This window comes from Capricornis sumatraensis, chromosome 1, assembly GCF_032405125.1.
Source record: "Capricornis sumatraensis isolate serow.1 chromosome 1, serow.2, whole genome shotgun sequence".
NCBI lineage: Eukaryota > Metazoa > Chordata > Mammalia > Artiodactyla > Bovidae > Capricornis > Capricornis sumatraensis.
Window position 1 is genome coordinate 116925853 of NC_091069.1, and position 26603 is coordinate 116952455.

At 40.9% G+C, this 26603-nt stretch overlaps 1 protein-coding gene across 6 annotated transcripts in view; it reads left to right on the forward strand.

The window, feature by feature from the left end:
* APP (amyloid beta precursor protein) overlaps positions 1-26603 on the forward strand; it is a 312912-nt gene that overhangs the window by 270588 nt on the left and 15721 nt on the right. For 3 of the 6 annotated variants that reach the window (XM_068970376.1, XM_068970383.1, XM_068970399.1), the window contains 3 exons: positions 10139-10360; positions 19442-19495; positions 26057-26157. In XM_068970376.1, the coding sequence (XP_068826477.1) occupies positions 10139-10360; positions 19442-19495; positions 26057-26157 (377 nt within the window). The remainder of the gene's footprint in view (positions 1-10138; positions 10361-19441; positions 19496-26056; positions 26158-26603) is intronic. The other 3 variants (XM_068970377.1, XM_068970390.1, XM_068970406.1) reach the window with 1 other exon arrangement.

A 26603-nucleotide genomic window follows, 5' to 3' on the forward strand; every position in this document is an offset into this window, starting at 1 on the left:
TCCAAATATAATACTTGGATTATATCCAGGAATATCCAAGAAATTTTCAAAAATTTTGAAATATTGTGACAATTGCTGAAATGTGATCCAGAGACAAAAAGTGACCAAATACTATTGGGAAAATGGAACTGAAAGACTTGCTTGACACAGGGTTGCCACAAACCTTCAATCTGTTTAAAAAAAAAAAAAAAGCAGTGTCTGTGAAGTGCAATAAACCAAGGTATGCCTGTTTAGAGTTCAGCCAATTAAGCATCTATCAGATATGAATCAAGTACCATGCACTGTCTTTACTGCATAGCAGAGAATGACTGCTAGCTGTTGAGAAGGGCACTGCTGCCCTTTCCTTTGAATTCCTTTCATCCCCGTAGGATGCCTCTTACCCAGGTAAGAAAGATTCCTCTCACAAGTTTGGGAGAGGGTGCAGATCAGACCAGGCTTCCCTAGTGGCACAGACGGTAAAGAATCTGCCTTCAATGAGGAAGACCCAGGTTCAATCCCCGAGTGGGGAAGATCCCCTGGAGAGGGAAATGGCAACCCATTCCAGTATTCTTGCCTGGAGAATCCCATGGACAAAGGAGCCTGGTGGGCTACAGTCCATGGGGTCACAAAAAGCCAGACACGACTAAAGCCACTTAGCATGCAGGCACACAGACGAGACAGGACCACAGGTACGGTGCGTAAGTTGGATAGGACACAGCGGTAGGGGCTTCATTCAGACCCCCTCCTTTGTCATGTGCAGCTGGGAGTACAAGGTGGAGCTGAAATCCAATCTACACACAGCGTGACAAGCCTTGTGCCCTTGTGACTCAGTCCCCAAAGAAAGCATCCCGTGGGCTGGTAAGGGCCTGGCCTTTCTCAGGAGTAAAGGTGATGTTTTCCTCTCCAGCTGCTTGCTCTTTGTTGGTTCAGACCAAGGTGGAGAAAACGGGACGTGATGGGTGGGTGGCCTGAACACCCCAGCACCCTCCTTGAAGGCTTCAGGGAATACATGCTCACGCTGTATACAGCTGCCAGAATGACTGTGCATTTATAAAAAATGTGTTCACAGGCAGTTAAACTGTCACTTGAGTACTTTGTAAAAATAATCTTCCTCCCCCTTTCTTGTGCTCACTAAAAGCTAAGCAATTTTTTTTTAAGGAAATGTGGTACTGATCCAGATAGAGCAAACCTCAGGTTTTATTTCATGTTTCCAATTTACTGTATAGCTGAGGACTTCGGAGTAAAAACAAACAATAAAGTGGACCCACTGCAGAACAACCTTCCAGAGAACTGAGAAATACATACTGTGGAATGGAACTGGAGAGAAATTGATTTCTTGTGATTTTATCTCTTTACGTCTTCAAATCTGATAACTCCAATTCTAGGTGCCTTCTTCCCTATTCCTGAAAAATTCAGTCTCCTTGACCACAGTCATAAAAATTAAATACTGAAGTGATGATGGAATGAGATGAAATAGCTGATTCCCTAAAGAGTAAAAAGCTATTTTTAAAATTGCTCTTGATGGGATGGCAAGTGAATTATTGTTTCTTTTATTTTCTCTGTTTCTTGCACTGAATTTGACTCTAGCTAATTACTACCAAACTACATTTTTATGTAAAGAGGAATCACAGTGAAGTTCTACCTTATGCTGGAGGAGGTTTGAAGAGAAAAATTCTATATAATTGTGGGGACTTCCCTGGCAATCCAATGTTTAAGACTCCACACTTCTCATTTAGGGGCCCAGGTTCGATACCTGGTCAGGGAACTAGATCTCACATGCTGCAACTAAAGACCCAGTGCAGCCAAATAAATAAAATTTTGAAAGAAAGAAATTCCATATAATCATCATTACTTTGAAACTCCTTGAGCTTAGTCATAAAAGCATACATCTCTCAACTAGCCCAGGACAGCCAGTTTTTCCCCTAGCATGTGAAAAGATAGCTATTTGCTGTGTTGAAGACCACAAGAAATAATTAACTTTTGTGTAAGGGATGCAGGCATAAAAATCACATTTATTTTTATCTTAGTTTGTAGAAGACATATAGTCTGGATCTGCTTACATTAATGAACATACATGTATTTTCACTATATATATATATATATATATATATATATATACACACACACACACACACATATACATACATACATTTTTTTTAAGAATTTATTTTTGGCTGCATTGGGTCTCATTGCTATGCACGAACTTTCCCTGGTTGTGGTGAGAGGGGGCTTCCCTCTATTTGCAGTGCATGGGCTTCTCATTGTGGTGGCCTTGCTTGTTGCAGAGCACGGGCTTTAGGGCACTTGGGCTTCAGTAGTCATGGGACACAGGCCCAGTTGCCCCTCAGCGTGTGAGATCTTCAGGACCAGGGATCAAAACGGTGTCCCCAGCATTGCAAGGCAGATCGCTAACCACTGGACCATCACTATATATATAATGGTCACTGGACCATCAATGTATATTCCTTCACTATGTATATTAACCAGAAGAAAGCATCCACATATATACAGGCTAAAGCTGGCACTAGAGTTTTAGTGCCATAGTACTGAAGGTTTATATATATTTATTTATTTGGTTGTGGTACTTGGGATCTTCAGTCTTCATTGTAGCATGCCAGATCTTTAGCTGTGGCATGTGAACACTTAGTTGCAGCATGTGGGATTAGTTCCCTGGCCAGGGATCAAACCCAGGCCTCCTGCATTTTAAGTCTTAGCCGCTGGACCACCAGGGAAGTCCTGAACTTTATATAATAATGTACTTCCAGACTTAAATAATAGTTTTGAAAACATTGCATAAAATTTCTTTTTTTAAAACTAACTTGCAAAAAAGATGGGAAAGGAGAGCTTCCCTAGTGGCTCAGTGGTAAAGAATCTGCCTGTCAGTACAGGAGATGCAGGTTCAATCCCTGGTCCGGGAAGATCCCACACGCTGTGGAGCAACTAAATCCGTGCACCACAACTAATGACCCTATGCTCTAGAGCCTGTGCTCTTCAACAAGAGAAGCCACCACAATAAGTCCATGCAACAAGGAAGACCCCGCACAGCCAAAAATAAATTTAAAAATTCTTAAAGCTGGGAAAAAATTAAAAGCTAGTAATTTTGTACCTTAAAAAAATAAAGTAAGTAATTAACTTGCAGATATCTTGGCCCTTTACACCTAAATTTTTCAAGACAGGTTATTTCCTCAAAGCAAGGACATTTCTTTATATATTCGAGTCACAGCCTCAACACAGCATACTACGAGATTCTTCCTGTGATAGGTAAACTTGGTTTTTAGGCTACATTTTAGAATATTTTTTCCCCGAAGGATTGCTTAGGCTCCCAACTACCCAGCCAGGCGGGACCAAGACTCCTAATATAGTCGGAAATACAATCAGGACGTTGGCACAAGTTCTACAAGTAAACATGAAAAGGAACTCTTCACTCTGTGTTTAGAAACCGGGGAACCTGATTGACATCAGAAATCTCTTGATTTCTGATGGCCGTGGGTAAATTCTAAGTTCTTTGATCTATGTTGTTTGAAAGTCAAAAGGAAATTTCTCTTGACAGGGGACTTCTGTATCCTCCATCTTAAGTGAAACAAATGATACTTCAGGAAAATACCACTTGCAATAAGGAATGTTCTCACATATGACGTGCAGCTATGTCCGTATCTCCCTGGGGATACTTTGTTGCCATAAGTGGACAAAGCATGCTCCATGTAAAATCTGTGTCCAAGAAACCACTAAAGAAAAATAAACCCCGATTCAGACAGTGGAGTCTGAATTTTGAGACCGTGAGAGATTTTTTGGGATTAATAGTGTAGCTAAAAATAAGAGGACTGACCCAGTTTGCTGGGAGGTCAAAATGAAAACTAGATTTGTGGAACAGTATCACTTTGTGATAATATACCTCATTTTTTCCTCTTGTTGGAACATATGGCAGCATTGACTATTTAAATAGCTCAAGATCTAAAGCGGTCTAAATTATCTTAAATCTGACTCAGAATCAGTGAAACCTGGTGATTGTTCACGTAGCACTCATATTTATGCCGGTCTACCAGCGAAGAGGAAATGTAAAAGTGTGGGAGGTGGAGGAGAGGAGAAACTGCTGTTGAGGGTAGACCATCACAGCAGGAGTGACAGGTAAGGTCTCACCTAGGGAAGGGAGCAGGCCTCCCCGGTGGCTCAGTGGTAAAGAATCTGCCTGCCGTGCAGGAGACGCAGGAGAGGAGGGTTCGATCCCTGGATCAGGAAGCTCCCCTGGAGGAGGGCACGGCAACCCACTCCAGTATTCTTGCCTGGAAAGTCCCCATGGACAGAGGAGCCTGGCGGGCTACAGTCCATGGGGTCATGAAGAGTCGGACACAACTGAGCAACTAAACACCACCACAGGGGGAACTAAGATCCTTGCAGCAACAAAGCCCACGTGACACAACTAGAGACCCAGCACAGCCAAAAAGGTAAATACAAATAATGTTTTTAAAAGATAACAAAAAAAGATGTTAGAGCCTGACACAGTTGCACACGAGCCGCACGGTGATCTTAACCTCCCAGCCTTGCCCAGCAATCACCTGAACACCGCCAAGGTTCTCCCCCAGATCAGCATTTTAGACAAATTGTGCTCCATTGAACCACAGGGCAGTCCATGCTTAGAGGTAATTTCGGTCCTTAGGGGAGAACGCAGAAAGGAAGGATGTCCTTTGGTTTATAGGTACATTCTTTTTCTCAGCGTCTGAATAACAATAACCTGTTTCCTGAACACTTTCCTGCTCTGGCTCCTATGTAATTTCCTGCCTGCCAAACAGTCTGGCAAAAAAAAAAAAAAAGTGGGGGGGAGAAATTCATAACTAGTCTTTCCTGCATATTTCTGGTTCAGAAAAATTTTATCGTGATGGTAGCTTGAAGGCCATAGGGTGGGTTGGGTTTATGAACTGCCTTCGAGGTGTGTTGGCAGCCAGGTTTCTTCTGCAGCATGGTTTCTGGGCCATACTCACCTCTGACACCTTGTTTTGTTTTGAGGCCTGTCTTCTGTGAAGGGGATGCTGAGGCCATTGTGCAGTGATGCCTTTGTATGGATATACCTCATAGCAGTGGTCAGACTGTAATGTGCTTAAGACTGGCCTGGGATTAGATGTACCGTGCTGAGTGAAGTAAGTCAGATAAAGACAAACTATATGATGTTACTTATGTGCGGAATTTAGAAAATGCAACAAACTAGTGAATATAACCAAAAAAAAAAAAAAAGCAGACTTCAAAATAAGGAGAACAAACTAGTGGTTACCATGGGGAGAGGGAAGAAGGAAGGGGCAACATAGGAGTAGGGGAGTAAAAGGTACATACTATTAGGTATAAAATAAGCTACAAGAATACACTATTCATCACAGGGAATATGGCCAATATTTTATAGTAGCTGTAAATGGAGTATAACCTTTAAAAATCAGGAATCACTATATTGTACATTATATGCTAAAGCTGAAACTCCAATACTTTAGCCACCTCATGCGAAGAGTTGACTCATTGGAAAAGACTCTGATGCCGGGAGGGATTGGGGGCAGGAGGAGAAGGGGACGACAGAGGATGAGATGGCTGGATGGCATCACCGACTAGATGCACATGAGTTTGGTTAAACTCCGGGAGCTGGTGATGGACAGGGAGGCCTGGCGTGCTGCAATTCATGGAGTTGCAAAGAGTCAGACATGACTGAGTGACTGAACTAAACACTGTGCTGGTGCTGGAAAAAACTGAAGGCAACAGAAGGGGGCAGCAGAGGATGAGATGGTTAGATAGCATCAGCGACTCAATGGACATGAATTTGAGCAAACTCCAGGAGATAACAAAGGACCAGGGAGCCTGGCATGCTGCGGTCCATGGGATCACGAAGTGTCAGACATGACTTAGCGGCTGAACAACAACATATTATACATCTGTAACTTATATAATATTGAAGATGGACTATACCTCACAGTTTTTTTAAAAAATTGCCTGGGGACTATGTTAAATGTGTAGATTCTGTTTCCCTAGCTCAGGCTGGAACCTGAGATTATGATTTCAACAAGCTCTTGGGGGATGCCCACATAGCAAGATAAGAGGATTCAAAGTGAAGAAACTACGAAGACCATCCATCCAACTCCCCCTAATTTTATAGATGAGGAACGCAAAGCTTAGGGAGTTTCAGAGACCATGGTCACGTTGAAAGTAAAAGTGAAGTCGCTTAGTCGTGTCCAACTCTTTGTGACCCCATGGGCTATAGCCTACCAGGCTCCTCTGTCCATGGGATTTTCCAGGTAAGAATGCTGGAGTGGGTTGCCACTGCCTTTTCCAGGGGATCTTTCCCAACCCAGGGATCGAACCCAGGTCTCTCTCATTTCAGGCAGGTGCTTTACTGTCTAAGCCACCAGGGAAGCCCGGTCACATTCAGTACAATATAGTGAACAGCATGGTAGTTATATGCTAAGCCATGAATCAGACGTGCGTGGACTGTGATTGGAAAATTAAATCTGATCTCATAGTCTTGGTGTGGGCAAAATGCCTAGCACAGATGACAGCAGATTTATAGTAGAGCTTCTAAATAGGAAAAAAATTACATCCCTTTTATAAATATGCCTGCTGCATCTGTGGCAGTTGCAAAGGGTGGGGTTGAGGGTAAATGCATTGTTCAGAGGTGTAGTCCTCAGTGCTTTCAGATACATAAGTAATTATTTATTAAAATGTAAGAAATGATCAGGTGAGACTCTCCTGTTAGACAAGGTTGAAAAGAAATTTCCATTTGGAGGAGAGGCTGCAGATAAATGTGTCTATTTCCACCAGAACCAGAAAATAGGAGGGAAATGCTAACAACGATGCAGGTTCAATTCTATATGAAAGAAAACCCAGCAAGCCTAGGTATGTTCACCAGTCTCCAAATCAGAGCTATACTAGCCGTGTTTCACAGGGGAAAAGACAAGAGCTGGACCTCCTCTGTATAACGGAGATTTCCTCCCTGCCCCAAATGTGTTCAAAGGATGGAAAAGGTAGTGCAGTAATTACACCTGAAGCTTGTAGAAGAACTGACTTAATGTTTATAAAGTTCATTTTCATGAAACCTTAAATGTGGCGGTAAAACTTTAGGAGGAGTTAGGCAAGTGGGTTAATCATTAAAAGGAGAGCATTAGATGAATTACCTAGAATTCATCTCTTTCCTATTCAGAAGTCCTTTTGTTGTAGCCACATGTTCCAGGAAACACACTCACTCAGAAGGACAATGCAGATATTGGAGTGCAGTTGAGTACACCGGCGGGCCCAAGGCAGAGTCTCCTCTTAGCCAAGGACCCCGACCAGTTTTTGTGAAAACCTTATGTACCCTAAATGTATAAGGGTCCCTAAAACTAATCTGAACAAAGGAAAAAGAAAGATACAATCAAAGTTAACCGTGATCATATGCCTTAAGCCTAGGTAGTTAACAGTGGACAATTATCAATAGGCCTGTGGTCATACCCCAATAAGCATAATAGAATGTATGATTCTGTTTGGTTGCACAGATAATTAGGGTATTAATTAGGGTATTTTTTAAGGCAGTGGAGATCCCTGGGGCTCTTCCTTCCAGGGGCCTGGTTTTCTAGTTGGTATGTCATCTCTATAGATACTGGACATATAGCTCAAAGTCCACAATCCGGCCCAAGATGGAGTCCTGCTTTCAAGACAGAGCTTGTTCTGTTTCCTCCATCACTTTTATGAGGCCACATCTCTGCAAATAAATTCTCATGGAAGTCTACTGCTTCTCCCAGAGCAAAATATGTTAGTCATTTGAAGATGAAATCAGCCAGGGATCTCTTTTGATGTTGCTTTTTAAACAAATACATATTTTAAATATTTTTCATGACAGCTATGTGGTGAGATGTTTTGTTTTTCTTATTTGCTAGAAGTATGCCTGATATGGGCTTCCCAGGTGGCACTGGTGGTAAAGAACCCACTTGCCAATTTAGAAGACGTAAGAGACGGGGACTGGGTCCCTGAATCAGGAAGATTCCCCTGGAGGAGGGCATGACAGCCCACTCCAATATCCACGCCTGGAGAATCCCATGGACAGAACAGCCTGGCGGGCTACAGTCCATAGGGTCACAAAGACTAGCACAGAACTGAAGTGGCTTAGCACGCACGCACACACATGCCTGATACATATCCTCAAAGCATTTTTGACAGGGCAGCATACAGTGGGTTTGATTGCATGTTGAATATTTGAAATTAAACTTCTTTTTGTTGTTTAAACTGTAGGTTAAATATTACCATCACTGAATTTAGTTAAATATTTCCATTTTTACTACAAGGCTCATAAGCTCGGTCGGGTATTACAGAAGATATTTGACTACAGAGGTAACTGCTGTAATTTGGGGCAGTAACAATTAGCTTTTACAAAAATAAAGAGTCTTGAGGGAAATGTGCCTAGTCTTTTAGTTTAATATAGCAGTTGGCAAATGTAGATGCTTAAAAGCTTTGAAATCCCAATATATGCCATCAAAGTGCTGTAATAAAATAATAAATTAATTCAAATAAAAAGATTATCGATCAGGGCCACCAACATAGTAGAAGTGTGGTTTCTGTGTGATCAGTCTGACCATAAAATTCAAAGATAAAGTTTCACTCAGAATGAACAATAAGATAATTGCATTTAGTTCTGGATGTTTTTTTTTATCATAGGAGAAATTGTTTGGTACGAATTGTGTTAACAGTTGGTAAAAACCTGAGCCCTTAATAATGTCAAGAAGTAGGTGGCTGTCTTAGACATTTTATGATCACAGAATTGAATCCTACTCCCACTAACGGTAATCCATCATTTCCACCCTCTTTTCCTCTCGTAAACACCACGCTGACTTCATTGTTCCAAGTGAGATGACCAGAGGGGGCTGTTTCTAAATCTCCTGTGTCACATTGAGATAGAAAAGTGAATTTCTACTTTGGTACCAAAAATGTCTTTCACGTCTAAGTGCTTTTCACTCTACCGAAAATGTAATGTTTCTTGAATATTTCATTCTTTCATTTTCTGAAAATGAATATAATAAACCAGGAAAATTAACCACCACGGGGCTCTCTACATTTTAGCGGCCATTTGGAGGAAATTTCCTGCCAACGGTATTAGAGATAAAAGAGAAATGAGGGAACACCATGATTTGCTGCAATCTGAAATGCTGTGCATGTTTTATGAGGCGCAGATGTAAGATTTACCACCGTGACAGCGCCCTTGTTGTTATTGTTGCTCAGTCATGTCCAACCTCCTTGTGACCCTGTGGACAGTAGCCCGCTGGGCTCCTCTGTCCATGAGATTCTCCAGGCAAGAATACTGGAATGAGTTGCCATGCCCTCCTCCAGGGGATCTCCCAACCCAGGGATCGAACCTAATGCTCCTGCATTGGCAGGCGGGTTCTTTACACTCTGATAGTATGTTTTGAAAGGAGAAGCAGCAGAGGAGAAAGACAGGATGTTTGGGTTGATAGCCCATGAGGAATGTTGGCAGGCAGGGCTGTGTACCCCATAGAAGAGAAGGCTGGCACAGAGCTTCATGTCTGCAAGGCCACAACCAGCAGGGCTAGGGGCTTGTTGCTCTGTTGCCTCAGAACGCATATTGTGCAGCCCCTGGGAGCATTTGAGGAAGACAGATTGTTTTCAAGGCAAAACAATGAGAACTGTTCAGGAGTGGAGCAAGCAGGCAGCCTGTTACTTGCGCTTTTCTTGTTCTTACACATGTTCATGGAAAGACCAGAAACTCACTAGATATGTCCTTCAGCTTAAAAGAAACTATACCTGGCTTACTGAGGCACTGCAAACACCCCACCAAAGTATCCTCTCCATTCCTCTGTGATCCCTGTCGACTAGGAGAATCTACCTGTGTCTGGAGGGAAGGACTATTCCAGGTTTCTCACTGGGGGAAGTGGTGCACCAGGTCAGAGCATCCACCTTGGTCTAAGCCATCCTCCCAGGGCACAAATCTTACCGTGGGCATTGTTAGCTATGATTCTGTATAAGTGGCTTATCTACCGTGTGCCTCAGTTTTCCTGTCTATAGGATGGAGGTGGTAACAGTACCCACATCGTAAATAAAATCGTGCCTTGCAGTCGTGCCTAGCAGACAGGAAGCGGTAGCCGCTGCCGCTGCTTCTGTTGTAACTGTTGTTACTCACCCAAGATGTGGCTTTTGTTTGGTTTAGATGAGCTGCTGCAGAAAGAGCAAAACTACTCGGACGATGTCTTGGCCAACATAATCAGTGAGCCGAGGATCAGCTACGGCAATGATGCTCTCATGCCGTCTTTGACCGAAACCAAAACCACCGTGGAGCTTCTTCCCGTGAATGGCGAGTTCAGCCTCGACGACCTCCAGCCCTGGCATCCTTTCGGGGTCGACTCTGTGCCCGCCAACACGGAAAACGAAGGTAAGAAGCCCAAGCTAACAAAAGAGGTGTTTTGTTGGTTCTGGAATGAAAGCACAGCACCCAGTTAGTGTCCTTGAGACAGTGGCCACAAATGCCCACCTTCAAAGAAAACAGGTGATGGAATTATGGAAATCGCAGTTCACTCAGTGAACAGAGAAATTTCGATGGGGCCTGTATAAATGGAGGTTTGAAAGGGACCCAAAAGGTCCTCGTCAGTTATTTATTTTAGTGCATTAAATTTCGGATTGCATTAAATGTGAAAGGCAAAGAGAGAGAAACACTCAGATCATGAAATGTAATTTTGCTTAAGAGTTAACACAGTTTGAGGTTTAGAAAGTTAAATACAAAGCATTTGTCAAAATTAAGAAGCACATTAATCTAAATGTTACTTCCTTTAATAATTCAAAGAAGCAAGATTTTTCCCTGTCAATAAACTGGCACAATGGATTATATATATACTCTTTTGCAGGGATTTCTTAGCAAAACTTTTCAAATAGTATCTATTGGACAGAGAGAATTTTTTAGTTCTTATTCCATTACATGTTTCAGAAGTATGAAATTTCAAACAGGGGAACACCTTGATTTTGAGATACTAATAGTTTGTTTTTCAAGAACACAGGATTTTATCTGTGATTCTTCTTTGTTAAAGTAACGACTTTTGATGGCAATATTTGTAATATGGATATTTGTAGTATGGATACCTCAAGATACAGTCAGTTACTCCTCCAGCTAAATATAAATCCAGTTTTAGACCTTAAGTGCACTGGAGAAACTTTTTTTAAGAACCATTGCAAAAAATCTTTAATATAGACTGCTCTCATAAGAGGGGTAATCACCACAAATTTGTTTTATTCATTTGGAAAAAGGTACCTTTTGGTAATAATATCAGATACAAACAGCAGTGTTATTTATAATGTAAAAGTAGTTAAGACTACCATTTATAAAAACAATTCTAACATGGAAAAAGTATAAGGAGATTTAGTATCAAAGAGCTGGGTGACTTATGAAATTGTATTATTACTAGAATGCTACTTGTGTCATTTTTTTAAAGATAAATACATTTTGGTCATTTAAAATCCTCATCACTCAATCTCAAATGAGAATTGTTTGCAAAAAATGTCCAATCTCATTTTGTAAATAGAACACACGCAAGATTTCCTCTTTTCTTTTAAGATAACGGGTTAATTGACAGAAAAATAGGTAACATGTATGAGATCTCACAAACTTTAGTAGCAAATTGCAGTCCTTTATGCTCTTTTTATACCAAATAGTGTTAAATGTGTAGTTTGTCATTTATGTCCAGGTTTTAGCTTTTTACAGAAAAACTTAAATACATAGATTATTTTTATTAAAAATTACCCCTGCCACTGAGAACTTATTTATCTCCAGTGTGCTTCTAAAATTATAAAGAAATTGCCCATCAATTGCTTATAATTTAAGACCTTTCACATATCTTTACGTATATATTTTCCATAAATGAAATGTCCCCATTTAATATTTTCAGTTATATATTGATTTTGGAAAAGTAGGATAAAACGTACTTTAGAGTTTACCTAAATCATTTTTATGAACACACACACAACAAGTAATAGAGACTATAAATTGTAATTTATTTATGGGTAAAGTTTATGGGAAGAGATTTAGAAAGCTAACAACAGAAGTTGAATTAGCAGCAAAGTGAAATTAATTCACAGATATTAGCATTGATGTTTGTTGTAATATTCGGTATATCCTTTAAAAATGTGAACCATGCAAAGCTTAATGAAGATAAAGATACTGTAGCCCTGTTTATGTTAACTCTTCAAATTTAGTGAAGACAAAGAAGTGCAGTGCGTAGTTCCACACAGCACAATAGAGAATAGCAAAAAGTTATAATAATCCCTGAAGGTGTTGCCTTCCCTGACTTTCAAAATTTCCCTTTCTCTATCAAGTATTAAGAGCTTAAGTGCTTCATATGTGAATATCAACCTACATGTTTCCTTGGTTGTCTTTAATGAAGGAAACTGAACTTTGCATTTATTATATTAATAGCATAAATAACACCAACAGTTAAATCAATCTGCCTTCATATGCCCTAAGTATTTTATCTTGACCCTGCTGCTAAGTCGCTTCAGTTGTGTCCAACTCTCTGCGACCCCATAGACGGCAGCCCACCAGGCTCCCCCGTCCCTGGGATTCTCCAGGCAAGAACACTGGAGCGGGTTGCCATTTCCTTCTCCAATGCATGAAAGTGAAAAGTGAAAATGAAGTTGCTCAGTCATGTCCGACTCTTAGCGACCCCATTGACTGCAGCCCACCAGGCTCCTCCGCCCATGGGATTTTCTAGGCAAGAGTACTGGAGTGGGGTGCCATTGCCTTCTCCGATCTTGACGCTATATGTATTCATACACATATACGTGATCACGGTTAAAACTTACATGCATTCTATTTAAACATGCTTCTGATGTTAAACTTTCTAAATGGTAACCAAACTGATTTTGTTTAGGAAAAAAAGCGGGGGGTGAGGAGGAGAAATAGGGACTGTTCCTTTTATGTAGAAATGGCAAAAGGAATTATTTCATTTCAGTAGAGCGGCTTTCTGAAATCAAGCCCCTGGTGCCATGGTCAGCATTCTCACTGTCGTCCTGTTCTTCTGCCCCTTAACACTTCTCCCAAATCAAGCAAGAAACAATTAAGTATTGGTCCAAGTTAGAAAGCATACTGTGATTTTTTTTTTTTTTTTTTCCCTCCTTCTCTTGCAAGTTAATCCAAAGAAGGAACACTGGACTTACTATCCTGGCTTTCCCCCAAAGTGATCCATTTGGATCACTGATCCAAAAGGTCAGGGTCAAGTACAAAATGGTTTGGCGATATCGCAGAACAGCAATGGACTAAATACACACCTCAGGACACTTGAGTGTTGCCAAGATTGATACCCAGTTGGACAAAGTCTGTGATCGAGTGCCTCTGGAGCCCTGACTGGGAAATAGATTGCCTCAGTTCAGTTCAGTTCAGTCGCTCAGTCGTGTCCGACTCTTTGCGACCCCATGAATTGCAGCACGCCAGGCCTCCCTGTCCATCACCAACTCCCAGAGTTTACTTGAACTCATGTCCATCGAGTCGGTGATGCCATCCAGCCATCTTATCCTCAGTCATCCCCTCCTCCTCCTGCCCCCAATCCCTCCCAGCATCAGAGTCTTTCCCAATGAGTCAACTCTTTACATGAGGTGGCCAAAGTACTGGAGTTTCACCTTTAGCATCATTCCTTCCAAAGAACACCCAGGACTGATCTCCTTCAGAATGGACTGGTTGGATCTCCTTGCAGTCCAAGGGACTCTCAAGAGTCTTCTTCAACACCACAGTTCAAAAGCATCAATTCTTCGGTGCTCAGCTTTCTTCACAGTCCAACTCTCACATCCATACGTGACTACTGGGAAAACCATAGCCTTGACTAGACAGACCTTTGTTGGCTTCATTAAAAGAGCTAATATTCTTATTAAATAAGGAAGTTATTGAATAACAGCCAACTCTTGCAGAAGAATATTAGAGGCAATAATAGTTAAGATCTCAGAGTTTGAGTTCTGTTTTTCACCATCATCAGACCAACCCTCCTTTTCTAAATGTTAAAAAGTCTTCTTAATGAATCTTAAAATGAGCTGACAGTGTTTAGGGGGTTAGTCAATATAATGGACGTCAAAGTAATGTTTCAATAAGTGTTCAGGCTTGACTACCAGTGGAAAACATAGCAGTCAAGTGTCTGCCCCCTTATGGATGTAACAAATATAGATGCAGACTGATACGGAGGTCCTGAATTGAAGTTTTTCTTCATATTATCCATTGGTGGGCTCTGGGAAGATCCAGGTTACAGTAAGAACTGTGCAGAAATGATTTGTGTTTACATGTAAAGCTGAGTTAGGTTCTGGGCTCACATAATCATCAATACATAAATGTCCAGGGCTTCTCTGGTGGCTCAGATGGTCAAGAATCTGCCCTCAGTGTGGGAGACCCTGGTTTGACCCCTGGGTCAGAAAGATTCCCTGGAGAAGGGAATGGCAACTCACTGCAGTATTCTTATATTCTTGTCTGGAGAAATCCATGGACAGAGGAGCGGGTGGGCTACAGTCCATGGGGTCACAAGGAGTCGCACATGACTGAGCAACTCACATGAACAACCACAAAAGGTGCAGCAGGAATTTAGAAGCTGTATGGGATGCAGGACAATGTTTATTTGTATGAGTTTGCCCTGTGCATTCCGTCTAGCATCCCAGGTCCCCGGCTATTGAATGCCATTAGTATCCTCCCTCCTATCACAGTGGCAATCCAAAAGACCTCCACATTCCCCACCATCCCACACTCCAGAATGCTGTGCATCAGAGTTTAAATTCCAGCTATGTGATCTGGGCCAAGTCACAAAGTATCTGACTATTTCCTAGTTTATAAAATGAAGTTGATAATAATAGCTAACTCAAAGGGTGTAAGCATTAAATAAGATGGTATGAAAAGCTCTTAGTAAAGTGCTTGAAATGTCGGAAACATTCAGTGATAGCTTTCTTTTTAAAAAAAGTAGAACCGGGACCTTATTAGAGAAGTTTTACAGCTTGTCTCGGAGAGTCACCCTATCACCTAAACAGTATCCATTAAGTCCCCTACATACGAATGGGAGTTTCATTCTGAGCACATGTTCGTAAATGCAGTTCGTTTTTAAGTTCATCAGAGTTAGCCTAGGTACCCAACTAACACAACTGGCTATATAGTACTGTACTGTAATAGATGTATAAAGCATTTCACACAAATAATATATAAAAGGGGCTTCCCTGGTGGCTCAGACGGTAAAGAATCTGCCTGCAATGCAGGAGGACAAGTTCGATCCCTGGGTCAGAAGATACCCTGAAGAAGAGAATAGCAATCCCACTCCAGTATCCTTGCCTGGGAAATCCGATGGCCAGAGGAGCCTGGTGGGCAACAGTCCATGGAGTCACAAAGAGTCGGGCATGACTGAGTGACACATAGTACATAAAAAGTAAACATCACTGAATTAAGTAAAACAGACAAACAAAAAAAGGAAAACACGTTTCATCTTACAGCACAGTACCTTGAAAGGTACAGTAGGAACCAGCTGCTTTTACACTTGCTTCTGGACATCCTGGGCTTGAAATAAAGATACTGTCCTACTGAACTCTGTCCTGTACTGCGCAGTAAATTACGGAAAAGCACAGCCACCTGTAGAGGATCCGCCTGCACAGTGTACCCCAGACACGTGAGCTAACTGACGCGACTCAGTATGCAGCCACACATTCACTTCTTTGAAAGTTTGCCACTCAAAGGTTCATATTTAGAAGACTTACTGTATGTAAGTCTTAAAATTAGTGAATGTAATAGACCATATAATAGTCCTAAAATCTCACTTTTTCTCCCCATCTTCCTCTTCTCGCTCTCCCCAGAGCCTCGTTCCTTGCTAATCTTACCAACATGTGCTCCTATACAGGGCTAGTGAAAATATCTAAAATTCTCAAAGGATTTCCTTTCATTGTTCCTGCAATCCTTATCATCATCAGAGCTTCAAAGGCCTACCAGAATTTGTTGTTTTTCTCAAGAACAGTCAGTCAGATCCACACAGAGGGTCAATCACCCAGGCATTCTTTTAATTTATATTGAAAAAATAAGTGTATCACAGAACAGTTTTCCAATATTTTAAGCTCTTTGACCAGCTGCAATTTGCCTTCAGGGATTTTTACTCTGTGGTTTTTCTGAGCCACAAAACTGAAATGGCTAAACCGAAGAGAGGCTGTTGTTCCTAAAATGGTTGTTCTCACGGATCATGAAATCATCTGGCTGAAAGCTTTTGTGCTGATAGCATTTGTGATTGTTCTGTATTTGCATGACTCCCTGAACAGGCCAGGCTGAAGATCCAGAAAATGCGATGGCTACTGGAAAGTCTTTGTGGCCAGGAGTCAGCTTGTCTGCACAGAGTGCTCTAGTATTCCTCCAGAGGCACGAGAGGTCTTGTAAGACCGGATGTGTGTGATTGCATCGAGAAATAGCCCCCTGGTCCATTTTCACTTAGCTATGATGCAGCAATGAACAAAGCACTTTTAAAATGGGGAAAATGGGATTAAATAATGTCCTTCATCAAACCTGGAAGCCAGGCCTTTTCAGGCCCCTCTTAATCAATGTGTAAAACTGGTTTCCTGTTCCCCTTGTATCACCTTGGGACTGGTGGGGAGGAGAGTTTATACTGGGCAACTTTTAGCTTAGAATTGGTTTATTATTAATGCAGTGAACACCAGAACCAACAAACTCAGAAGTCCTTGAGTTGCTACCCTTCTATTTCTCTCTTTTTGTAGGGGACTTCTTGATGCGGAGCTGCTGCAGGCAGTGAAATACACATTTCTGCTAAAGTTTTCATGTTTCTTATGTGTAATTTACTACACAGCCCAAATAACATGTTTTGAACACTACTGAAGTTACTTTATATTGAAGTTAATTTCTGGCTCAAATGGTCTATTTGAAAAATTAGAAATATTTATTTTGGGTTGGGAATAATACACTCCTTTGTCTTGTCAGTGCTTTTTTTTTTTTTTTTTACAGTGATGTGATTATCTTTTTAAAAATGCATAGGTGTCTGATCACTGAACACAAGAATACCGTATTTTTTGAATATTTATTCATATTAAATCAGCCTCACATTGTTAAACTAAGGTTTACGTCACTAAAACTATTGTTGTTTATCTTCCCAAAAAACAGAAAAAGTATTTGTTACTGTTTTCAAATAATACATGCACCTTCAAACAAAAAGGCAGAGAAATTTATGGGAGTGATCTCTCACCCACAATAAACTAATGATAGTGTTTTGTGATAGTATCTTTCAGGCTTTTTTCTATGCACAGTTGATGTGTTTCCATATTCCTTTGAGTAATTCAGGAATAGGGCTTCATCATTTGTAAAGGTCTTTGGCATACATGTGCGTGTTCAGCCCTGGGAAAACCTAGATTCCTGGTGACAGAACTGAGGTTCAGGAAGGATGACATTTGCCCAGGAACACTGAAAGTACAAGTGGTGGCGTTAAAATGGACCCCAAGACTGACTACCAGGTCTTCAACCAAGATTTAAACCACAAACTCAGCTGCTTTCCCCTGAGTCACAGTTGCTAATGATTTAACCACTGATGAAGGTTTTACTCTGTGATTTTGGTATCTTTTTCTTCATCTGAAGCACCATTTGGGGCTCTTGTCATCAGGAAGTCCTCAAAAAGTACAATAATCCTTCCGTGAACACCATTTTATAAGGAGTAAGAAAGTCTCTTATACAATGGAAAAAGGATGAAATACAGAGAAACAGTATTGCTCATATGTATTTGTGAGTTGCAGAAGGAAGTAGGTCTTCATTTGATAGTGAACAGTATTAGTCATCCTCACAATAGGTGTCATAGATTAATTCATAAGTAGGATATTTAATAAATGCAATGTTGTAGTATTGGAGAGTTTCTGAAATGGATTTTTTAAAATGTTTGTTTCCTTGTTACAATGAGAAGATAAGAGTTACTATTTCTATTAATATTTTACTTATTAAAAAACAGCCTCAGATGTGGTCATTTGCCCTTGGTCACTTACACTGTAAATATCAGGTTTGGCTGTCTCCACTGCCCTTTCCCTTCTCATGCTGCCAGGGTGCATGATAAAGGACCAGATCACCTTTTCCTTTGGATGTATCCAAATGTCTTGGTATTCTCAGCAACGTTTTCTTCTCCTGTTTTGCTGCCATTTTCTTCTCCCTCACTGTTCCTGCCAGTGTGTGGCATTCAAAATTGACTTGGCATATAATCCCATCTTTGAATGCCTGGGCTGTTTGCATCCCTAAGCTGTATGGTCCTGTTGAAATTGCTGATCCAAATGCCATCCCGTCCAGGACACCTTCTCTTCCCACGGACACCACTGCTCACTTTTTCTTATCTTCTTACCTTTCTATTTCCAGGGCCATACCCAGGAGGCTTTATCCCTCCTTCCTGGCTTTACTGACCTTCCCAGGTGGCTCAGTGGTAAAGAATCCACCTGCCAGTGCAGGAGACGTGGGTTCTATCCCTGGGTCAGGAAGGAGGAGAATGAAATGGCAACCCACTCTAGTATTCTTGCCTGGGATATCCCATGGACAGAGGAGCCTGGGGGGGTTACGGTCCATGGGGTCACAAAACCATCAGACATGACTTAGCGGCTAAAGAGCGACAAACGACCTGGCTTCGCTGTCCCCTTGTCCGTTGTTAATCCTAAAATCTTTGTTTCTCTCCCTTGCCCATTTCTTGAAAGACCAGGGTAAGTTCAAGTTAATATTTTCTGAGAACTAGAAGCACTTTGGAAATACCAGCTAATGGTAAATAATAGTGGACACTATTGTGCTGCTGTCAATGTTTTCTTTGGGTCAAACCCAAAATTGTGAAAGTCGACAAACACAAAAGGAAATACTCTCACTTCATATATTTCAACTGTATGTCATCTGTTAAATAGAAACCAGTCTTTAAAAATACAAAGAGGAAAAAAAAGAAAACACAGAGAGGGAGATAAACTCTGGCTTACCTCTGCCTCCCTCAAACTGGGAACAAATTTGATTTCCTAAATGGCAGATTATGCGGTGAAGCTTTGTTCTCCTGATAAATTCCTATTTGCATTTGCCCTGAGGATTTAACTGAGTCCTTTTGTAGTTAATTAACTGTGAAATAAGATAAGGTTGGACAGTTGTAAAAGGAGTTATCTTTAAGATTTTCCACTGGACTGGGTATCATGTATTTTATTTCTAATCAAAAGCCAAAAAACTATCTCTAAACTCACTGGGAGGAAAACCCACTCTCACCAGCCCCTCTCCTTTGATGTTGCCGCGAATCCTGGTGAGTGCTTTTATTGGAAAACTTAAGGAGCAGGATTGGCACGTCAATAGCGATAAGCCTTTTGAAGTGGTACCCCTCCCATCCTTGATGCTCGAGATTAACTGTGGTTCTTTTCTAGCTGCTCCTTTTTTTATATATGCTTTTTTCCCTGCACTGTGTTCAGGAGCCACAACTTAACCATCTCGATTTGTCGTTTGCTTTCTGTGTGTCTTGCTTCCTGTACCCAGTCGAGCCTGTTGACGCCCGCCCTGCTGCTGACCGAGGACTCACCACTCGACCAGGTATAACCCGGGTACCCTCCTCCCACCGCGTCCCGCGCTTAGGCAGACGCAGCCCTTTTCTCTGGGGTCAGTCCCTCCGCATTGCAAGGTTGGAGAAGCAGGATGTGAAAGGACCGTGGAAAACACACTTTAAAACTCTCCCTTGTTTTCCCTTACACTTCATTTCCCAAGTTCCCAATTAGGTGATTTTTTTTTTTTTAATTCTTTCTGAGCATTCCTTTTGAAACAATGAGAAGGAGCCCTTCCAAAGCTTGGGATTTTTTTTTCCTTTTTTAAGTGGAGAGGGTTCTAGAGACCCTATCTTTCCTCGAAAAATGGAAACCTACACAGAGGTAGACTCCAGCTGGTGGCGACCTGGTTACTTCTAGGAGCATCTCGTTTCTTCCTTTCTTGTTTGGTATCTGGATGCTCCGTTTCTAACTGAACTGGGCTCAAACTTCAGTTCTTGTTAGACGTGTCTTCCTAAAAATAGCAGAATTATAATATCTTTAGAGCCCAGAAATATTTTCATTGTATCTTTTGTGGGTTGTATATAGTTATTCTTGATGAGTGTCTAAAACACAGCAGAAATCCCATGCCTAATTTTCCATACAAGTCCTTTATTTTTTATGCTACTTTAAATTCCCATTAACACTAGTATGGACACTTCTCTTTTTTTTGTAATTTCCTGAACGTTAAGAAGAAACGCATTTTCACCTTTGTTCTGTATTGAGCCTAGGTCTCAAATTTACTTTTACACACAACAAAAGCATATACATGCCTGGTTTTGACCCCATGCACAACCTCACCCAATTGATAGCACCATTGCTTTCAGTGGATCAGAGAGAGGAGAGAAGTTAACTAAATTGGCAAATCTCTCTATATATTTTGGGAAGATTTTACTCCCAAGAGTGCAGCCCTACCCATATTTTCCCTCTGTATCCTCATAACGTCCCCTGCAGTAATCTCGGAACAGGGTGTTAACCTCACAGGGACATGTTAATGCTAGGAGGTTGTTGACCTCTGATTCCCTGTTCAGATGCAGCCAGAATCAGGCCCCTGCCCCTCTTTCCTCCAGCTCAGGTTCAGGTTGCATCTGCCTCCAACCACCGTCACTGAGAAGTTCAGAGTCTGCCTGTGGCTTCTTCGTGCCTCTGCAGTGTAATTAACAGGGCATCAGGGATGGTGGAGTGACTGATCTTGACAGCCGATCTTGATTCTATGATCCCTTTCTGTAGGGCTTTTCAGAGACATAAATTACAGTAAGTCAGGCACAGCTTCAGCTCGCCTAACATCTTCCTTATTGCCCATGTCACACAAGTGAATTTCAAGAAACAGGCAATTGACACATCCCCAGCCTGCTCAGCCCACTGATAGGACTCAAGGCTGAGGGTTGGTTCCGTTCTAACTGCATCTGAGACCGGCTCAGGTTGATCCTTTGCCTTGGGCCATTTTTTCATGGCACTTCCTACTTTATTTTTAAAGGAAGAGATGCTTCTCAGCCACAAGCATACAGTGTGAATTAGAAGCACTCACTCAATACGTTTTATTAAGTTGCTATATTGGGCACACAGGGCCATTATGTTCCTACTGAAATACCCAGGAAGAGGTAACACCACCAAAGTCTTTTTTTTTTTAAACATGAAATGGACTTTTCCATACATTCTTAAGTGAAAGCAATTTGTTTTAAGAGTTAGAGGATACATAGAGATGGGAAGAAGCCTTTTCTAAAGTCCCCATTGTGACATTGGCAATAGCTCCTTTTATTTTATGAAGACCCCTTAGCTGCTTTGGAGGGTTGAAAGAATTGAAGTGATAAGGTCCTTGCTCTTAGGAACTTGAAGTAGCATAGAAGAACCATACTCTGCATATTTAGAAAGATGAGATGGAATTAGAAAGACAGGGAAATTCAAAGCAACAGAAAGTGTAAACCACCTTGTGATGTTTGGAATGTGAGCAGGTGGGCCATTAACCGAGGGGTGCATTGCTGGAGATGAACTTCGGGATGGGTTTTGAAAGGTTTGGAGCACATCCATTTGCAAAGAGGAGAAGAGTTCTGCATGGATGAGAGAATGACCGGGGCCAGTCTTCCTTGCTTACACTGTTGTAAAACTTGAGTTCCGCCAGGAGAGGGCCATAGATGGGAAAGAGTTCTCAGAGAGAAAGTAAGGGAGACTCTAACTCAGGTATGTTTCTGAATAACTTTATTTGCTGTGTGTGTATTAAGATACACATGTGCCCTGTATATTTTGCACTTGTAATGAGTCTTTTGGACACGTGAATCAATTTTCCCCCCACGTTTTCTATTGAATAGCATTAGTTTTGGTTCATCATCGCACTTTCTGAGACCACATGCTTGAATCTACTGTGCCAAATTATATTGTTTTTTTTCCTGAACTTAGAAGACCCTTCCAAGATTGTCCCATCATGTCATTCAACCGATGGCATTGTTTTTTACACAATCACTGTTGTCACTTGGAAACAAGTAGAGAAAGGGCTTTTGTATAATCACAGCTGAGGAAAAGAACTTCTCCTTGACTTTCATATCTGAAATACCAGGACACAGTAACTTCTAGAATGTAATGTCGCAGAGGGAAACCATAATATCAGTAGTGATTTCTGGGGACAGTGACTTTATAGCTACTCCGCTAGGCTTACTTCCTGAAAGAAAAAGACTCTGAAGGACGAGTTACACCATTTGACCAGAATAAAGAAGATAAATAGAGACATAGCTCACTTTATTGCACTTTACAGTTATTGCATTTTTTTTACAAACTGAAGGTTTGTGGCAACCCTGAGATAAGCAGGCTCCATTTTTCCAGTAGCATTTCCTCAACTCATGTCTCTAGGTCACTGTTTGGTAACTCTCAGGTTATTTCGAACTTCTTTATTATCATTATATCATGGTGATCTGTGATAATCATCTTTGATGTTACTATTGCAAGAAGATTACAACTTGATGAAGGCTTAGATGATGGGTAGCCTTTTTTGGCAATAAAGTATTTTTAATTAAGGTACACACATTGTTTTTAAGAAATAGACTACAGTGCAGTGCACACATAACCTTTATATGTACTGGGAAGCCAAAAAATGTGTATGACTCACTTTATTGCAATATTTACTTTATTGCGATGGTCTGAAACTAAACCCCCAATGTCTCAGAGGTATGTTTCCACTATAATTTAACCACCCTTCTCCAGTCCTAATAAAGAAAACCAGATCCTTTGAGAAAGCTTCTTCAGATGAACAGCAGGCTATTCCTGACTCACCATGACTTAGAGAACAAGAGTCCCAGCAGGGCTTAGAGTAGAATCAGAGCAACTCAGGGATTGCAGAGGGTAAACCTGCAAGCAAAGGTCCACGCGATTTATATACATCTTCTTAAATCATCACATCTCACGAGACACAGTTTCAGCTTTTATTATCAACGATATTTCCCTGGTGAAAGCTTATTAGTTTTTCCCCTTTAAATGAGATTTGCTTAATGAAAGGCTCTTCGGTGACTGACTATACACACTGTACAAAAAATGAACTCTTTTTTCTGCTGAAAGTCCTGCAAGCTGTTGTGCCATAATTAATTATCTGTTGTTCCGACTTACTGCATGAATTTGGAGATTTTTTGACCATTGAAAATGCTCTTGGTATCCTTTCAGGAAGAGTGTGGGTTTTTAAAATTTTGGATGAAGAGCTAGCTCATTCTTTACCTTTCTATAATGTGGTTATTCTGTCTCACAAATCTTGAAGGAAAGAGTATTCAAGACAGTTTTCTTAACATCTCAGAAATATAGCTTTACTGTTGCATTGTTAGATCCTGATGACAAAAAGAGGTGAGGTATAAAGAAATGACTTTAGTTCAATAAGACCTCAGATTTAAAAGGGTTTGTAGAAAGAGAAAAATGTACAACTAATGAGGGATAAACAAGCATTAGTGTCACAGCTGAATAAAAACTTGTATCAGGAAGATTAGAGATCAGAGTAAGATGAAATTTATTAGAAAGTGCTGATCATTTTAAGGCAGGAACATAAATGAGAATGGAGAGCCTTACAGTTTTTGCGACAGGGTTAGGGGTCAGGGACGGTCAGTGTGCTGAGCAGACCAGTTAAAAGATGAGAGAAGGAGAAATTGTCCCGCTTTGATGGTGCTTCTGTCTTTCATGTGTATACTGAAGAGAATGGTCTTTTGTTAAAAGGAAATCAAAGCCCTAGAAAGATGATGAGAAAAGAAGGCACTAGTCCTTTGTAATGGGCTTCCCAAGTGGCGCAATGGTAAAGAACCCACCTGCCAGTGCGGGAAACACAGGAGACGTGGGTTTGATCCCTGGGTCAGGAAGATTCCCTTGGAGAAGGAAATAGCAACCCACTCCAGTATTCTTGCCTGAAAAAAATCCCGTGGACAGAGGAGCCTGGCAGGCTGCAGTCCATGGGATCGCAAAGAGACACACCTGAGCACACAGTCTTTTGTGACAGCTATCTATTACTATATAATAAATAACCCCATAACTTAGCAACGTAAAAATAAACATTTCGCTTCTTATAATGAATTTCAAGGATCTCAGGCATGGCTTAGCTGGATGCTTAAGGCTCAAGGTCTCTCAGGAGGTTGCAGTCAAGACATCTGTCAGAGCTGCATGCATCTGAGGGCTTGAGGTTCGGCTGGGCTGGTCAGGTTTTTTCCATGATGGTTCACTCACGTGGTACTTGGCAGAAGACCTTGGTGCCTGCCCGTGTGAATCTTTTTAATAGGACTGCTTGAGTGTCCTCACAACATGGCAGCCAACTTTCCTCAGACCAAGTGATCTGAGATAGATTACAAAGGAAGCTGTCCTTTCAGTCCAGCCTCAAGCCATCCAGCACCACTTTGCTACATTCTGTTCATCGGAAGCAGGTCTCTATATCAGGTCTACACACAAGGGAATTAAGTCCCACCTCTTGATGCTAAGAGTATCTATAATTAGTGGCTATATTTTTTAACTGCCACACTTCTCTACCCAAGTATAAGTCCCTAGGACCCAGGTAAATCACAGGCTAGGAGAACTTGAGGGCAAGATCATAGAACCGCTCTCACTGATCTTTGTGGATTAGCAAGACCCAGGAAGACAGGAATAAGAAAAACATAGTTCTGATGAGAAGACAGCATCACAGGCTGCTCCGGATGGAGACTGATATCGATCTAGGGTCCATTTTTGAATAGGTTGTTAAGTGGAAGCTCTTTGAGCAATTGGCCAAGGAATCAGTGATATGCCACGACCAGCATGAGCTCCCTGGATCCTGTCAAATTGTCCCCTTGTCTCTTTTGTATAGAGTGTGCTGTTAGACTGGCCCGTCATATGCTGTGGACATTGCTTTTCACTTTTAACAAGATGTGTGTCACAGCACCTTGTAGATAAGATTGTGAGAGCGATAGGCCAAAAGCAAGAAATTAGGTCCCATGGGAGCTGAAGGAGCTTGGAGCCCAAGTAGGAGAGAAATCAGCAGGAACGTGACATCTCTTCTTGAGTTTCTGATCTGTTCAAGGCTATTGTGCAGAAGGGAGGTTCAGGCTTGTTCTGTGTTGAAAAAAGAGTGGAAGTTACAAGGAAACTGATTTTGGCTTAGTGTAAGAAACACCATTCTAGTAGACAGAGCTGTCTGAAAATGCAGGCAAACTGATCTATTCCTCTCTTTTCAAGTAGAGCTGAGAGTTTACCCCTGGGTGGGAAGAGCAGAAAACAGGTGATTTTAGAAGCCATTCTCATCCTAAAATTCAGACTTTTGATATTTAAATGCTACAACATGTAAATCATATTTATACTGTACTCTTTCACTTTGGGTTTTAAAAATTAGTTTGTATTTTGTTTTTAAACTTCAAATTATCATCAGAAAAATTAAATTCATGATAACAATTAGTGTAAGGATCATATAGTAATTTATAAAGAAGCATTAGTACAGTAGAAATTCTCTTAGTCCCACAGAAACATTTTTCAGAAATTACATACTGCACTTCTTTATTCAGCAGATGAACCAGTTACATTTTGTATTAATATTTGCAACTAAATCACTTTACTAAATAAATGATACAATTTTTACAGAGCTTCACTGCATAGATGCATGAGCATAATTTATTTGTAATAGAAACAAAGTCCCAAAGTAGCAGTTTTGTTCTACCAAGTAATTAATGCTCATTTTTAAAGCCTTTTATTACTTTTCCTGAAGGAAAGAGACACATTATAGGCTAAACTATAAGCCCCTAAACCAAGCCAGCATATTCTAGGAACAAATCCTTGCCACCCTCCCAACTAGCATTTAACTTCTATTTTTCCCCATTAAGAAAAAAAATTATAGCATGTGCTTAAAGGCAATAGAAGCCTTAAGTTCAAATTTCTTTAATCTTTAATTTCTTTTTGTTGAAAAAAGGTAGTGGTTACGGATTTAAATATAGGGTGTCATTTTTCTTGAAGAAAGTCGTTAATCTATTTTTGTCTAACTTTAGGCTTAGGGGAAGCTTCTGGTAGGCTTTGTGTTGTAATGATATTGTTTATAGATAAAACAAATGAACTGGCCTGTGTGTTTTGATTATGGTACAATGCTTATGGTGTGATACAGGTTCGGGATTAACAAACATCAAGACGGAAGAGATCTCTGAAGTGAAGATGGATGCAGAATTCCGACATGATTCAGGATATGAAGTTCATCATCAAAAATTGGTAGGTGGCAGCCTGGATGGGGAGGGGAATTTGGGGGAGAATGGATCCATGTATGTCTATGGCTGAGTCCCTTCGCTGTTTACCTGAAACTATCACAACATTGTTAATTGGCTATATCCCAATACAAAAGAAAAAGTTAAAAAATAAATAAAAATTGGTAGGTGAAAAAATAAATGATACAGATGAACTTACAAAGCAGAAACAGACTCACAGACTGAGAGAATGAACTTGTGGGATGACATGTGCATACAGCTATCTTTAAGATGGATAACCAACACGGTCCTACTGCAGAGCCCAGGAGACTCTGCTCTGTGTTATGTGGCAGCCTGGATGGGAGGGGAGTTTGGGCCTTCGCTGTTTACCTGAAACTATCACAACATTGTTAATCGGCTATATCCCAATACAAAAGAAAAACTTAAAAAAATAATTAAAAATTGGTAGGTGGC